This window comes from Nestor notabilis, unplaced genomic scaffold, assembly GCF_000696875.1.
Source record: "Nestor notabilis isolate BGI_N333 unplaced genomic scaffold, ASM69687v1 scaffold6493, whole genome shotgun sequence".
NCBI lineage: Eukaryota > Metazoa > Chordata > Aves > Psittaciformes > Psittacidae > Nestor > Nestor notabilis.
Genome location: NW_009923200.1, coordinates 52,191 through 68,366, shown reverse-complemented (window position 1 = coordinate 68,366; position 16,176 = coordinate 52,191). Strand labels below are relative to the sequence as shown.

Genomic DNA, 16,176 nt, shown 5'->3' with positions numbered 1-16,176 from the left:
CATGAACACCTGAGCTGCTTTGCAGGGTTAAATGGACAGCTTCCCTGTGCTGAATGATTTGCCTTTACAGGAGTTGATAATGACCCTGCTTAAACTGTACCTGTTTACAGATGTTCTTGCTCGCGGGCTGTTTTGGGTAAATAACTTTCCCTTAATGCCAGGTCTGAGGGTCCTTTGGTAAAACATTAACAGAGAAGTTAGTGAGGTCTCATTGTGCTGGATCTATTCCTGTGCAGAGCTAATTTAACTGAATTCGAGGTTAGCCTGACCTCAGAGGGAGAAGTATGTGATTCAATTGGCTCAAACCAGTTGAAACGCAAACTTATTCAGATGCATACAGAAGAATAATTAACATACAATTGGCCTGACTTCTTCAAAGATAAGAAGCTCTTGTGATACTTTGGTTGTTGCAGTAGAAAATCCAATAAACAGCACCAGTGGCTCACCTGAAAATTCCCCTGTATCAAAGTATTTTCTTTTAAAAGAAGATTCAAACACATTGAGATAAATATGTAATGTTTGAAACAGAGGCTGTACAGGAGGGTGTGCCCAACTGCCTCCTTAAGGAGAAGGGCTACCCATTCTGTTCCCTCCTCCCTGCCTTGCCAACACAGCCTGTGGTGGCTGTGATGTCCCCTAAATCTGGCAGGGATAATACCACCCTGATGGAGAAAGTGAAGGGAAAGATGCTCAAATTAAAGCATCTTGGGATTTTTCTAAAGCTGAAGTGACAGTCTACCAGTTTTTGGAACAGAGGAAATATCTGTATTTGGAAAGTTCTTTTTTCTGGAAGATATGGGTTTGTAAAAATACAGATTTATTTTAAAATCACCTAAAATACTGTCTGTTTTCTATCTTTTCCATCTGAACAAATGCGGCTGGGATTGGAGAAGATGGGATATATCTATAGGAAGGGGGTCTGCTTCTACGATGGGTCTTGGGGACTCCTGTTGTCCCAAGGGCTTGTGATTCCAGCCACGGAGGTTTGCCCCACTGTTGTCTTTAGTCTTTCTGAAACTAGCTGGAAAGAACTTATAAATTGGCTTTATAAAGCTAGAATTCAGATTACTTACCCTGTTGTAACTGTGGTTTATAATAAGAGCTTGAAATTCATGTTACAGTGACAACAAGAACAGCGGCATTAAACTATTGCTCCACTATCTATATGAACTAAAACATCATCTGTTTCTGAAATCAACAATCATAATTTTTAGCAGTTGTTATGCTTAAATGCAATGAGATTTATTTTTTCTGCCATACAAGGTGTCTTGTCAGGTGTTAGTGAGCATAACTGCTATAAGCAACTTAATTTACAATTTTCACTTTTTTTTAACCTCTAGAAAGAAATCAATACCTTACTGACTTGTCTTTAACCTCAGTGAGAGACACATAATTTTGGTTGTGCTATAATCTTCCTTCTAAATCATGAAAATAAAGGCTGGAAAGAGCTACCGTTGAGCTTTATTATGTTTATATTGCTCCTGCAGGAGGCATTCCACTACCAAGGTATGCTGCATATGGTGCGTCAAAAGCAGCTTTGGCCATGTTTTCTGGAGTAATGAGGCAAGAGCTTTCCAAATGGGGAATTAAAGTTGCTGCAATTCATCCGTCAGGCTTCCGAACAGGTTGGTATTTGACATTTCGGATAGCTCTTTCTGCCTCACTTCTTTCCCTGTGGTCCAGCATCCCCAAACAGAGCCCTGAGTGATTCTCAGCACTTGGACTTTTTTCCCCCATTCTTTATGTTGTTTATGGAAATGAAGATCTGCATTCCCTCCAGTTCTGCATCTGCCTGCCTCTGCTTTGCAAGTGCAGCCGTTCTCCTAGGCAGAGCTTTCCTTGCTTTGAGACAGGGCAGGGTTCATGCAATTGGTGTCTTCCTGTTGCTGTAGCTTTGTTGAAGTTAACAAACCAAGCATCATGGTGTGTTGGGGATGAGTGTTATCGCTTGCTTGTCCTGCATGAGGGCTTCAGGGGTCACTCTCAGCCCTGCCTTTCTTAATACAAGAGCTCTCTTGCATTGGAGCGTTTGCAGCAATACCTATTGTCCTGCTTACTTGCTGTCAATATTACTCTGGTATTTCCTCTCCACTCCTTCTCTCTGCTGTGCTCCTGCTGTTTTCTGTTCCAAACCCTTCTCCTTCCACTACTCCGAGCACTTTCTGCAGAGCCCATCTGGGTTACAGACTCATGTCCTGCTGCACCCGAGTGCCAGATGATTGTCATACAGTTCCCTGCTCTATGGACATGCCTGGCAGCTACCTGAGGACATCAAATACCACTACTGTCTACTTAGCAAGTCCTGGTGACTTTATGGAGACCTTAATTCTTAAACTGATGAAAAGCAAAATGGTCTTTGTCATAAATCCCTGCTCCATTGAATGCCTCCCTTCCTGGGCAAAGGCTCTGTGGGGCACTGGACTCTGACAGTGTCTGAGTGGTCAGGGGTACCTGCCTGAGGTTTTACCTTCAGGGCCCCGTTGTCAGTCTTCTGGATGAAAAATTAGTGCATCAAAACAAGCCCTGGTATTTCAGATTTAAGTGTTTATTTAAAGGTTTTATTTATTTGCAATGCTTAATGAACAATAGATAGGCAATAAATGCACTGGAAAAGCCATTGCTTTTGTTCCTACATGATGCAGATGGGGGAGGGGGGGAGGGAAATGAATAACTTTTAAAGAAAACTGGCCTAATACAAGCTTTTTTCTTCATGAAGCTAGTTATTGAAGTACCAGTGTCACTTGTGAAAGAGGAGCTTAGCACTTGGCTGACACAAGTGAATTCTGTTCACCTTAGTTTGCCTGTCTTTCCTTGATCACTCATATATGTTAACAAATACTGATTAGAAACACCCACAAAATGAATAAGGGCAGAATGAGGGGGAGGAAAAAATGCTGACATGGCTGTGAGAGCCTTTTTAGATGGAGCTGGTAACCAAACAGTACATGCTTTTTTTAGTAGTCTGTGCTTCAATCTTTTCTTTATTCTCAAGGTAAAAGCACTCACAGCTAACCAGCACCTTTCTCTGTTCTTCACTGACCCAGTTTAGAACAACTGTGAATCAGGATCATGGGGGAGAACACTTACTGACTATTAATTATAGATGATTTTGTTTAATTCAGCCCCAAACCCACTTGCTATACTGTGATGTTACTGCTGCAGGTATACAAGGTACTTCTGACATCTGGGATAAGCAAGAAGAGGAGCTGATGGAGAACCTCCCAGAAGACACGAGAAAAGCCTATGGTGACGAGTACCTCCTGGGGCTGAAAAGCTACCTCCTGCACATGCCTATGTACTGTGATGCCAACCTCTCCCCTGTGCTGAATGCTGTCCTGCATGCTTTGCTGGCCAAAAGACCACATGGCTTGTACACCCCTGGCAAAGGGGCTTACATGCCCCTCTGCATCTTCTGCTACTTTCCTCTCTGGTTCTATGACTTTTTCATGAGTAAGATGCTGACTTCTCAGCCTGTCCCAAGGGCACTGAGAACATCAGAAGCAGAAAGCAAGAATCTCTAAGGTATCCATTAGTATTTGCCTTACTTGATGAGATAACTGGGGAAAACTCTATTTTAAGACACTGCTATTTATTGTACTGTCTTTGTTAAATTACATCTACACTTCCTTACAAACAGAAGTAAATCTTTGTGTTAAAAGTAATGTTCAGGAAAAGTAGTGGACAAACAGAAATAGAAAGCTATTCCCAGATGGGGCATTTTTGCAAGAGTTTGAGTGTTTTCCTGATGCTTTTGTATCCTGCCTTCTGTGTAAGGTATCTCATGAGGTTATATAGTTCCTGTCTGCTTCAAAAGGCACCACCATCACACAGACAGATGTATAACCTACTTTTTTCAAAACAAAACAATCCTTGAAAATCGACAACCTTATTAAACATCATGATGAGTTACATACATGTCTATCACTGAAGAGATTTAGAAATGTCGAATGCAAATCCTTCTCACTGCAGCTTCAGCCTAATATATTGTGGGCTTTTCTATTGTTCTGCTGCTGTTGAACCTAAGAAATTATTGACCTTTTCCCCACCAAGTTTTGTGAAGTATAGTTGTGATGTTTATCATGTATCCTCTTTGCTAGCCTAAGCAACGTATATTAGTTGGGGGGAAAATGAACAAAAACAGGTCAAGACTTTTATGAAGAAGTAATCAATCTCCTTCCTACAGTATTAGAAAAAGTAATGATAGGTGTATCAGCTGCTAAGTTAATATGACTGTCTTGGTTATTCTGAGCCTTGCCTGTATATGCCTGCACTTCTTTAATTATTAGTAAACTGTTACCTCACATCTACTTTTTGTCCAATTCCTTCCTTGGCTCTGGGTTTATGAAGAACTCAGGGTTTTGCTCATTACTCCTGACACCTTTCTGTGTTGCCCTCTGCTTTGGGGAGAGTTTGTACTCACTCCTCTGAGTCAGTTTTCAGGTTGGCTTTAATGGAGTCCAGTGTCCATCTTCTGATGGATTTTGATCATTCCTTTTCCCTAAAGCCATTGTAGGAGCATCAGGTGACCTCCCTGCTGCTGATTGTCCCTATGCCCTATACCATAAAACCAATGCCAAGAGGTTGGGCAGATCACCTATATTTTCCCTACCTCACTTGCATTTTTCATTGCCTGTCACATCCCCTGTCTTTGAAAGGCTGTGATATTTTGAAAGCAAGCCTCATCCCCCCCTGCATTCCCTGGCTTGGCCATATGTCCTGTGCCTTGCTTTGACAAGATATATTTCTTTTCTGATGATGAAAAAGTAAAAGTTGTTACATTCTGGGCTTTAAATGTAGATAGACTTTTTTTCCCTTCCTTTCTGAGCAAATTCCAGTCTTCTGTCATAATCGTCCTCATGTGATGTACTCTTGCAGTCAACTGAACAAAATCACAATTTGATTTGCATCTGTAGTATTTCTTCCATCTTCTTGCTTCTTTTACATCAGTGCAGGACTCCTGTTAGTGCACAGGCAATGGTCAGCAGACATGGCCCACGGTTTTAATTTCTGACTCAGTGTGGAAATCATCCTGTCCTGTACACTTACTTTGTTATGATTACTGCTTTTGCTACTGAGCCTTATGTCCTTGCAGGTTTATATTAGTCTCCTGATTACAAACCTTAGTTTTCCTTTGAAAAACTGTGACCAAATGTTTTTCACTCAAAATCTGGGGCTATGTCTGTCTCTGCCCACTTCTTCCTTTATTTTCCAAATATTTTTTGTCAGCAAAAATGCATAATAAAATATCACTTAGTAACTGGATTGCTGTGACTTCTGTCTTATCTTATCCTTTGTGTTTTGTGCTCCCTTCCTGGGCTGCCCTTTGTTCCTTCAGTAGGAGAGCACAGAGAGACCTTCTTCAGGGGAAAGGGGCAGGATGACATTTGGTGCCTTGTTTTAGGTAGGGCATGATCCCAAATGGCTCAAAGGCAGCTTGTGAGCTGAAAGGAAAGGCAGGTGCAATGGGATGCAGAGCCAGGGGCGGCAACCTCTGAATTTTGGCTACCTTCAGGGCAAAGGAACTTGCTGCCAGTCAGCCTGTCTCCATCCCCATCTTGGATAGATGTGGTTGTTTTTCATTTCACACATAATTTAAGTGTAACTTAGGTGGGCTGGAATTTTGCCCTCAGGTACATGATATATTACATAACCAAAATTCCTCTTAGCAGCCAGTTGGCTGTTTTGAGTAGCAAACTTCATAACAATCTTTAATTCATATAATCATAAAATGGTTTGGGTTGGAAGGGGCCTTAAAGATTAAAGATTAAATTGTTGCTTTGTTATTTGGCTGGGGTTATAAGACGTAATTTCTTTTTTCTCCCTTTTCTTAATAGGAATATTATCTTCCACGTTGCAGGCATATTAAACCAGGCATCTACATGGAAGATCTGACTTATTTTATTTTTGCTTTTCCTTTCCAGGAAATTTATGTTCTAAATAGTCATTTTACATCTCTTCACCTAACTACAAAGATTTTTTAGCAAACCTCAATAATTGTGGTATCAAAGATTGTTATGATTTTTTTCCTGCAGGGATCTTATTTTGTCTTTTAAAGATAATTCTGTTGTAACACATTATTGAATTATGTGCCATTTAATGGGCTGTAATATTAGAGGTGAATTTCTTTTTGCTAATGGTTTGCATTGCAAATAATCCAATATGTGAGGCTGGGAGAACTGCAGAATAAATTGTGGATGTTTGTGGCCAACACACCCATGTAGATATTAATGCCAATGCAAGCTCATGCTCTCAAAGACCAGTGCCTATGTGTTATGCTCCTTTACATGTATAGCTTGCATATTACATATAGGTTACATATATAGATAATGAAAAGCTATTTTAAGGGTAGAAAGAGAGGATGTTTAGTTCTAGCACTGGAAACTGATGTATTAAAACTCCCAAACTAATGACCACGATTTGGATCTATTTTCAAAGATAACATTTCTAACAAAAAACATGTGGCATGAAGAAAAGCATCTGATAAGTTGAAGAAATTGGCTGTAGCCCTAAAAAAGGGCTAATAAATAATACTCTAAAATGTCACTTAGTGCCCCACACTAATCAAGTGTGTATAGTTTAAAAGGGGTGATAAGCTGCAGAAATCATGATTAAACAGTAGGTTTTATACACATTCCTCTGATCCAGCTGCTGGAATGCAGGTTATGACTGAGAAGTAAATGCTGTTGGATGCTTTTTACCAAGCAAATCCCTGACTGGTGTTCTGGGGCTCCCACTCTCCCATGTTGCATTTATTACTCTGGCTGACATAATGTTCTTACTTCATGTGAACAATTGATTTTCAGATACGTAGCTTTAGTGAGACAAAAGGTGAGTTGGAATGTAGTTTGCTTTTGTAACTTCTTTTATTCTGGATCCATTTGCCCTCTTTACAGTGCCCCGATGGCCACCTTATCTAATGCCTGCTTCTAGCATTGCAAGCTGGAGAAGGCAGATAAAATATCAGGACTTTTTGTGGTTATGTCAATAGCTGGCCATGGCAGGCAGCCATGGTGGCCACTTGCCAAAGGACCATCTCTGCATTTCAAGAAGAGCAAGGAAGTGTCAACATGTGGGACTGTCCATGTGGCTGGAGGTAGGGAAAAGGCCTGGAAAGTTTCAAGTGTGTTCTAACAAGAGCTCTGACAGTGAATTTTGGGTTGGATATAACTGGTGGCATAGGAGAGTGGGGAGTGCTGGATCACTGAGCTTTATGGACTTGTGAGGGGACAGGGATTAATCCCAACACTGCTTTCAAGGCCTGTAGGAGGTTGAGCAGACCCTCCTGTGTCAGACCATTTTATGCTGGCTGCCTTGGTAATGGTTGTGCACAGCTTTGTTGTTTAAGCCAAAGCCACCAATATAGCATCAAATACATACAGTAATCCTAATGTCCATTTTTCACTAGTAGAGGCCAAAAATGGGGATAGGGAGAAAAGAAATAGTTGCTTTTTTATAGTTTAATGATCATGAAAAGAAGCTTAGATGATAGTTCTAAACTGAAGTATTTAAAATTTGACTACATGGCCATTAAAATGACTTCTTACTGTTAGGACACACATGAATATTAGAGAATCTCCAGATTTTGCCAGTTTGAGTCCCTGCTATCCTGAGAAGAAAGGGAACAACATCCATGTTCCTATGAGTGCATGCTCTGTATATGAGGGGTTTGTTTTGTTTATAGTTGCCTAAGAAAAGCCATTATAATATTTGTGTATATATATTTTTTTTTTGTATCAAGAGGATGCTTCCAGTCAACTTTCAGATCTCAGTGATATCAAAAACCTCTGGTTTTGCTGTAAATTAACTAGTCCGGGCACAGCATTGCACAGATACAACTACAATGGGTTGCATTCTATTTGCTTGGATCAGATGGCCGTCAGCATCCATCTGTGCACAAGTCAGATTGCCAGTGTGTTTGGGTCAAATAGGTGAGTTTGGTCATTTTTCCTAAAGAGGCTGGTTCTGGGATCCTTTCTGGGGTAAGTCATTGCCTGGTTTAGCCTTTTTATGGCTGTGTTTCGAATCAGCTGGATTCCCAAAATGATGCAACACCCAAGCGTGTTGTGGATCATGGAGTCATCATATTTCTAGGAACTCTCAAAGAAAATTCCTTTGAAATAAAACTCATGCAGACTTCAAAGGAAAAGCATTCAAACAAAAGATCTTGGCTCCTGCAAGGACTTTAACAGGAGGGTGTCTTTTTTTTCCTGTTTCTTAAAAGTGTTAGGATACATAAATGGAAAGTATTGCTGCTGCCAGGAAACACCCAGCACATTGGATCCTGAGATGCCTGAGGTGCAATCATTCCGGCTGAAACTTGTCAGCTGATGTAGTGCTCCCTGGTATGCAGACACCATCATAGGCACTATTTCAATAAGCAATGCTTGTGTCATCCAAGCTGAACATTAGAGCTGTTGCTGTTCAGTTATAGATGTATTGTGGCAACCTTGGGGCAGTGGTCTTTTACCATGGTAAGAGAGGTAATTGCTTTTGCTTTTTAAGCATGACCAAATAATAAATCAAGAATCACAGACATCTCTTGACAGGAGATGAGTTTGAAATCTCTTTAGTAGGATGAATGGGTTTTAAGCATGTTGTATAGGTCATTGTAATTTAAACTAATGAATCTGGCTTTAATAACCTGCATAAAAGTAATTATGGTGATATAAACAGTCTCCGCAGGTTTAACGCCTAGAATATGTAGGTTGCACAATCTAATTTATATCCTTGTTTGGAGAGAACACTGAACAAGCTGGAAACTAATTCTGTGAGCTAAGAATTTGGATTTTGACAACTGCCATGTGTGAGAGAAGTAAGGATGGCTCAGTAGTCAAAGGATGGCTTTCAGATCCTAGTGGAGCCAGCTCAGCCTTTGCTACTGGTCTGATAAATCAGGAGAGGTCTGGGAGGTGCAGAGTGAGTAGGATTTTCTAGAAGTGACCTCTTAATAAAACTAGTTTTCCTCCATGAGTTTTGCATTCTGGCCATGTTTCCACCCAACCCATCTGGATTTCGGACTTTCCCCTTATGTTGTAAAAAGACATGTTTCAAATGTCAAAATAGAAGCTGAAATGAAGCAAAATCAAGGGGTGTGAGAATGAAAGATCTAAATAAAACAAAATTACACTGATAAGTATAAATGGCAGATGGCAAAGGAAGCTTGGTGATAGTCAGGAAATGGGTTTGAGCTGGTTCAGCTCTGTTGGCATGGTCATGTTAACCTACCTGCTTTCTTCCACACCTCCTTCACCAAGGGACCTGACTTTAAAAAGTGACATTTAAGAGACTGTGAACTGTTGCAAAATTATTTACTTTGAATCCTTTTTTGTATTTCTTGGTTTTGTAGCATCCCATCCCACAAAACCTTGGGATGGAGTTGCCTGTTGTGGTGAGGACAGGGGGGATTCTCCAAGCTTGACCTTCTCTCAGTGGCTTTGGGTGGCAATGGAGAAGCAGACCTTTTATTTCCACATCCCTGGGAATGGGGAGAAGATGCTGGCAGTGGGACAATGCACATCAGCACTCCCACACTGAAGTCTGCACAAGTCTGGCAGAGCTGACTTCTTCGCTCTCTTTCTTTGGCGGAAAGAATATCACACTGTACTTTTTATTTCATAATGGGAATCCAACCACATTATTGCCCTTTAGCCATAATAATTTCCATAGCAGCAGTCTGAGAGTAGCCATTGTTGTCTGTCCTGAGTTTCCTGCGGGCATGCCCTGTCAGCAATAAGCGCCGACTCCGATCCGCCAGCGTCTGTGGAAATCTCTGATGCATGTATGACACAGCGAACAAAGCAAACAAGATGAAGAAGAAGATGTGCATCTGAGAACGGCCTGAGGGTGATTTATTCCCCTGCTGTGCTGGTGAATATTTGCTTTTTCAGAAAAAGGATGAGAAATCACTGTTACGACTTCTGCATGTCTCAGAAAGCATCTTAATGCCTCTAATTTCTCAAACTCTACTCACAGAGAATGGTTTTGGTTGGAAGGGACCTCAAAGCTCATCCAATTCCAACCCCCTGCCATGGGCAGGGACACCTTCCACCAGAGCAGGTTGCTCCAAGCCCCTGTGTCCAACCTGGCCTTGAACACTGCCAGGGATGGGGCAGCCACAGCTTCTCTGGGTAACCTGTTCTATTCACTGCCTGAAGGACAAAATCCTAAAGGGCTAATTTAATTTAAAAAATTAATGGGAGAAAATAGAGCAAAGATGATACAATTACGTTTTAATGTAAGGTAAGAGTAAGGTAATCTTGTTGCATGCTTGGCACAGATGAATTAATGGAGTAGAAGCTGAAAAACTAAGCAATTTTAAAAATGTTTTTATCATGTAGATTTATGGTAAAAGTTAATGTTGGAAGCTCACTGTTTCATAACCTCTTTTGAATTACATGTTCATGCAATAATATAGTGTTGTTTGTATTCCTTCACCCCAAATATTGCCACTATGATTGCAAAAGTGTTGCCTTAGAAGCACTGTTCTTTCTTTAAAAGAAAAAGAATACAGACGAGAATATCCCCAAAACACTACTCATTCACCAGCATTGACCCGAAAACATAATTTTGGGCCATGCCATTGCTCCCTCTGCATTTTTCAAGTGTTCTAAAGGATAGGAAAAGGCTGATAGTGATAGCAAGAAAGGATAGATGTTAAAACCAAGATAAAAGGTTCTGCTCATCCTACTGGTTTAACATATGGTGTGGAGAAGCAGGCGGTGACAGACCCATATGCACCATAATGGATGGCTGTGTCCAAGGGGCAGTGGCACAGCAGCCCCACTGCAGTGGTGTTGGCTGAGCATCAGGCAGCAAAGGGTGCCTAAGCATGAAGGACTGCAACGTGATGGATGTGCCATGTACCGGGTAGAGCTTGAAGCCAAAACCTAGCACACTGTCTTGCAATGGAGAGGAAGGGAGCTCCTGGTCTGGAGCGGTTGTGTCCTCATCAGTGCTGAGGTGCAGCAGTGGGGAATGCTGCCTCGAGGGGCATGGGGTGGCCCGAAGTGGAGTTGTTGGTTGGTAGGTTGAGCTCAAGTCTCTTGAAGGCATTGCAAAGCATCAGAGATTTCCTCCATGAGGAAGGGAGGAAATGTGGGCTTTCCCCCTAAAGTTATCCAAGAGTTTTAATACCAGTATGTGGTGTCTGCACTCCACTGTCTTTTAGGGGTTAACAGCTTAAGAGGTGACCCCTTCTGCCTATGAGGGAAAGATTCTGGGGATGTTTCCTGTCTGTGAGCTGAGAGGCAGCTCTTGAGACCTTTTGTGTATCTTACTGCAATAAAAGTACCCAGTGCCTGCAAAAAGTGCTCGGTCACAATCATTCTGGGGAATTGGCTTAGAAGTGCCAGATGCCTCTGGAACAGTTAATCTTCCTTGTAAACATTTGCACAACCTCCTGGTATCCACTGAAAGGCATTGGTTTTGGGTTTTCTCTTCTTACTCCACAGTGCTTGATCAGCTCAAGAGGGCACTGTGTCCTGGCAGCGTGTGTACCTACGTAAGGAGGGAAAGCAGGGCTGATGCAATAGAGTGTGTCTGTGGTTGCTTGTCTGTTGAGGTCGAATGGTCTCATGTTCACCACGGAAGCTGGTGCCCCCAGAGCCTCGTGATCTGGCCTCGTCTTGAATGTTCCTTGCTCCTTTGCTGTTTGGCGCTCAGCATCTAGTGGAAGCAGTATTGATATGGCTAACATGAAGGGACAGCCACTGTAAGACTGATCCTGGCTCCATGATAGCTTGTGGCAGCTCTGAGGTACCTGTCAGTGTCCTACCTGAATGTGTGATGCACATACACAGGCCTTTTTCATTCCAGAGTGCCATTACTACTGTTTGCTCAAGCAGGACAACGCTTGCACATCAGAGCTGCCTCCATCTGACAGCTCCTGGGTGTATTTATCTCTAGGAGTGGAATCGCTGGGAGTGAAGATAAATGTTGGCTTTCCTACAGGGAATGGGCAGTTAAATTATGTCTGTCAGTATGTCACTGGCATGCAAGCAGCTTGTCAGGAATGCTGCCAGAGCATCAGCAGTGCCTGCGGGGCCCCTGGGCATCTGCATCAGGACAGTTAAGGGCAGCATCCAATGCATGCTGCTATTGCAGGAGCCCCTAGAGATACAGCAAATACTTCCATAGAGAAATGAAAGCTCCTCAGGCTTGGTTTCTTTAACCTATTGAAGCCCTGCTGTAACCTGGGTCATTCTTGGTTCTTAATGGATGTTTCTACATGTAACAAATTCCTGGTGCAGTAATTAGGTTTTCAATACTGAAGCATTTAAGTCAAGTGTCTTAATTTTTGCACTAATGAACTGGGATTCCCCGTGGGTTGTCATACAAGCTGTTCAGATTCACAGAAATCTCTCAGTGCCAAATATCGCTGGTATCTTTTGGGAAGCAGTAGTGGCAGCAGGTTGTTCCTCCTGTGACCCCTCCATGCTGTCAACCTGTTTTCTCTCCGCTCATGTCAGGGGTGACTGATAACCCAATTCCCTTTAGGCAGCAGAGCTCGTTGCTAATTTTTCCCATGAGCAGCTTTTTCTACGCACTTCTAACTTAAACCCAACGAAGATCCTTTTTGTCCCTGGTCTGATTTATTCCAAGACTGCAGTTTGACTTGGGAACAGTGGTAACAGTGAAAAGTAGGTGACGCTGGGGCACAACCTGCCTCTTATGTGGACTGTATGGAGGAATGTTGCTGGCATCTCCGTGCTGGTGCTCACAGGGACCTGGGGACAGGACCTTGGTATCCATCACTCATTGATGTGGCAGCAGAACATGTGGCTGCCTGCTCAGGTGCAACCACACAGGTAACTGTGTTTAGACGGCAATCAGAGCCGGCAGGTCTTTGACAGCATCTTAACTAAACAAATGACTACACTTTGCTAAATATTTACAGCATATTTACACCTGGATTTTAGCAAGAAATCCTCTTGCATACAGAGATGCTTTGGGCTGTGAGGAAAGATGCAGCATACTGAAGAAAAATAACCCCAAGAGTTCCTAGAAGTCATGTTAATTTTACCAAACATAAGCATCTCTTCTGCAGCTGAGATATGATCTCTTTAACTCCAACCAGCTAATTCCTATAAGGGAGGCAAATAGATGATTTAGCTGTTTTTCTGTTGTAATGGTAAATGAAGAAGAGAATCAGGCTGGAGTGGAGGTGGCCATCTGGAGAATTATAAGAAAATCAGGGATTTCCATGGCTGAGCTGCATCCGGGGAGACTGGTGTTTTGAGGATGTGTCACCTTGATGTGTGCCACCAAGAGGGACAGGCAAAACATCCCCCATCTCCAAATGATAGAGGTGAAAGTGATGGGAAGCAAGGGAACGCATCCTGGTGTATTGCAAGGAGCCAGCAGGAGAAAGCTAATGAGGCATTCTGAATGCCAGGCACAGTAAAATTAGAGCTAGCTGCAGTACGTCTCCCATCAAACCTAATGCTGCCTTTCCAAGTACCTTTGGAAATGGGGGTACCAAAGGTACTGAACTACACCTAGTCCCCAGCCCAGCCCAGTTCTTGTTGGATTTACTTGTGTACAATAATCTTACAGCTCTAGAAAGCAAAGGAAGGTCTCTGACTTGGCAGCTTTGAGGTCTTGCATTGTATAGGAAGATTTTTATCAAAACATCATCATTGCACTCATACGGATTCTGGGGACCGGATGTGTGTCCAGTTGCTGGTGTTGCAGTGTTATACCTGCAGCAGGTAATTCTCACTGTCTGCATCAGTCTATGGGAAGCTGTTTGCAATGAACAAGTTTGGGCTTCTTTTTATTTTCAATAAAATATATGTTTGTACACTCCATGAATGCAAAACTAGTGATAAAAACAGTGGGAGCCAATCTGAACTAGCTGAGGGGGTGGTTTGCAATCAGGTTCATGGTATACGCTCTCCCCACTTGAAGCTTTAGTTAGTTTGAGCAGAAATTAACTCTGCAAATCTTCTTTCTGGGCTAGGAGAGAAGCATCAACCATTCAACCTCCTTGCAGTCAAACAGCCGCTCTTTCTTTAGCTATACTTACTGAGCTGAGGCAATGATATTCTCATCCTGAGTAAATGCTTACTGCCAGAAACACTTAGAATGGGATTCACAGGATGTTCTGATTAAAATCCCTGCAAACACAAAAGCCAATGGAAGAAAAAAAAATAATAATAATACAGGGCTTGAATTTGCAAATGAAATCATGTTTCATGCATAATTCAGAAGGAATTGTGAAATCTTCCTAGGCATGAGAACCACTGCGGCTTCATGTGCGTGCAGCTGGCTGGCCGGAGTCTTGCCAAGGCTCCTAGTTTGTTTCTCCTAAGCAAAAAGCACTTTATGGGGAGGAAGCCAAACCCCAACATCAGCAGCCTCATTTCTTGTGGTCTTCTAATGCTCACCCAGCAAGTACAACAGGTTCAAAGCTGGTCAACCCTGTGGCTGGACTTAGCTCTGTTCGTAACCTCTGAATAGATAACATAGGTATGAATTAGCCAAACCCAACCCAAAACACAAATAAATGGGGAAAACTGTCTCAGCTTACTGACACTCAGGTTAAACTGGAGAGAACACTCTCATCCTTCTCACCTAATCCTTTCTCGACAGCAGGCTCTTGTGCCCATAATATACTTCAGGCTGTACCTGTGTAGAGGTCCTCATCAGACAGCATTAATTAAAGTGCATCCCCCTCTCTGGAGGCCTTACACCCCTCTCTTAGGTCCACCTAGGCAGATTCAATTTCTCATCTTGGAACTGCTTTTGCTGCTGCTTTATCTGTGTGACTGCCTGGCTGTGCTTCTTAATTAGGTGACTGACTTTTATTCTTTCAAATCGTACCCAGAAATACAATTTTTATCAATTCTACAGAGATTTAGAGAAATATGAATGACAGCCTCTTAAATATTCCATGATTTCACAGCAGCTGCCACCAAGGGCTTGTACGATGATGGAGTTTATGCAGCCAGAAGGGCAAGTTGTTCTGCAGTTAAGTGGGAGATGCTGTAGTTGTGTCACAATCTGCCATCTGTCATGAAAATACAGCTGAAAAGGCAGAAAGAGTGGAATTTACAGCATGATTACATCCTTGCAGTGCCTTGCTGTCCTCTTTGTCCTGCAGGAATAGCACTTGGCTTCAATGAGGTAAAATTGTGGTTGGACAAAAGTGATGGATGTCTGTGATGATGGCCATATGGAGGTCAGTGATGGATGGTTGGCCATCTGCGTGCTAATTAATGATGCTCTTCCTGGAGTTACTCCCCAGAGGGCAGCAGGAGAGGCTCAGCCCTTCTGTGTCTGGCTGTACATGATCCTGTCATGGATGGAATGGGTAGGGTGTGAAGGGAAGGGAGAACTGAAGGTAGCACCAAGGTAATCCTGTCAGACACTAATTCCTGCAAAGCCAGCCTAGCCACCAATCTGAGGAAGTGCCTTGGACTTCAGAGCAATGTAATCATAGAATCATAGAATGGTTTGGGTTGGAAAGGAACTTAAGATGATCCAGTTCCAACCCCCTGCCACGGGCAGGGACACCTCACACTAGACCATGTCACCCAAGGCCGTGCCTTAAATGCCCCCAGGGTTGGAGCATTCACAGCTTCCTTGGGCACCCTATTCCAGTGCCTCACCACCATCACTGTAAAGAACTTCTTCCTTGTACCTAACCTGAACTTCCCCTATTTCAGTTTGAACCCATCACCCCTTGTCCTATTGCTGATCTTCTAAAGTGGTTTCTAACACCTAAAGGTCTGTGCATGCCAACATTTTGAAATACATTAATGTGACTTGGGAGCCTGGAATTCATAGAATCATGGAATGGTTTGGGTTGGAAAGGAACTTAAGATCATCTAGTTTCCCCCCCCCTGCCATGGGCAGGGATACTTCACCCAAGACCATGTTGCCCAAGGCTCTGTCCTGCCTCAGTTCCTGCCCATGAGTCCCATGGGGTGCTGATCTGCATCATTAGGCCCCTGGCTCCTTCCAAAAGTTTGCCTGTACAAGGTGTACCTGAGCTCACACAATACACCTATCATGCAAACTGGAATTGGGTGGACTTAGTCAAAGTCCTGTGCTAATGTGTCTACCACCAGACTGTTCGCACCTCCAGCCCAGCAATAACATTGTTGTTTTAGCACTTGGGCTTGCCTGCATTTTCAAGCATGAAGTCAGAAGAAAGCTGGATAATGCAGTCAA

At 42.7% G+C, this 16,176-nt stretch overlaps 1 protein-coding gene across 1 annotated transcript; it reads left to right on the top strand.

The window, feature by feature from the left end:
• Positions 1-1,487: 1,487 nt before the first annotated feature.
• On the top strand, positions 1,488-3,521 carry HSD17B2 (hydroxysteroid (17-beta) dehydrogenase 2; the record flags this gene model as incomplete). The annotated part of the gene is made up of 2 exons (XM_010012020.1): positions 1,488-1,625; positions 3,163-3,521. Coding segments are annotated over 2 exons (497 nt in total), but the record flags the coding sequence as incomplete, so codon positions are not given.
• Between the last annotated feature and the right edge of the window lie 12,655 nt (positions 3,522-16,176).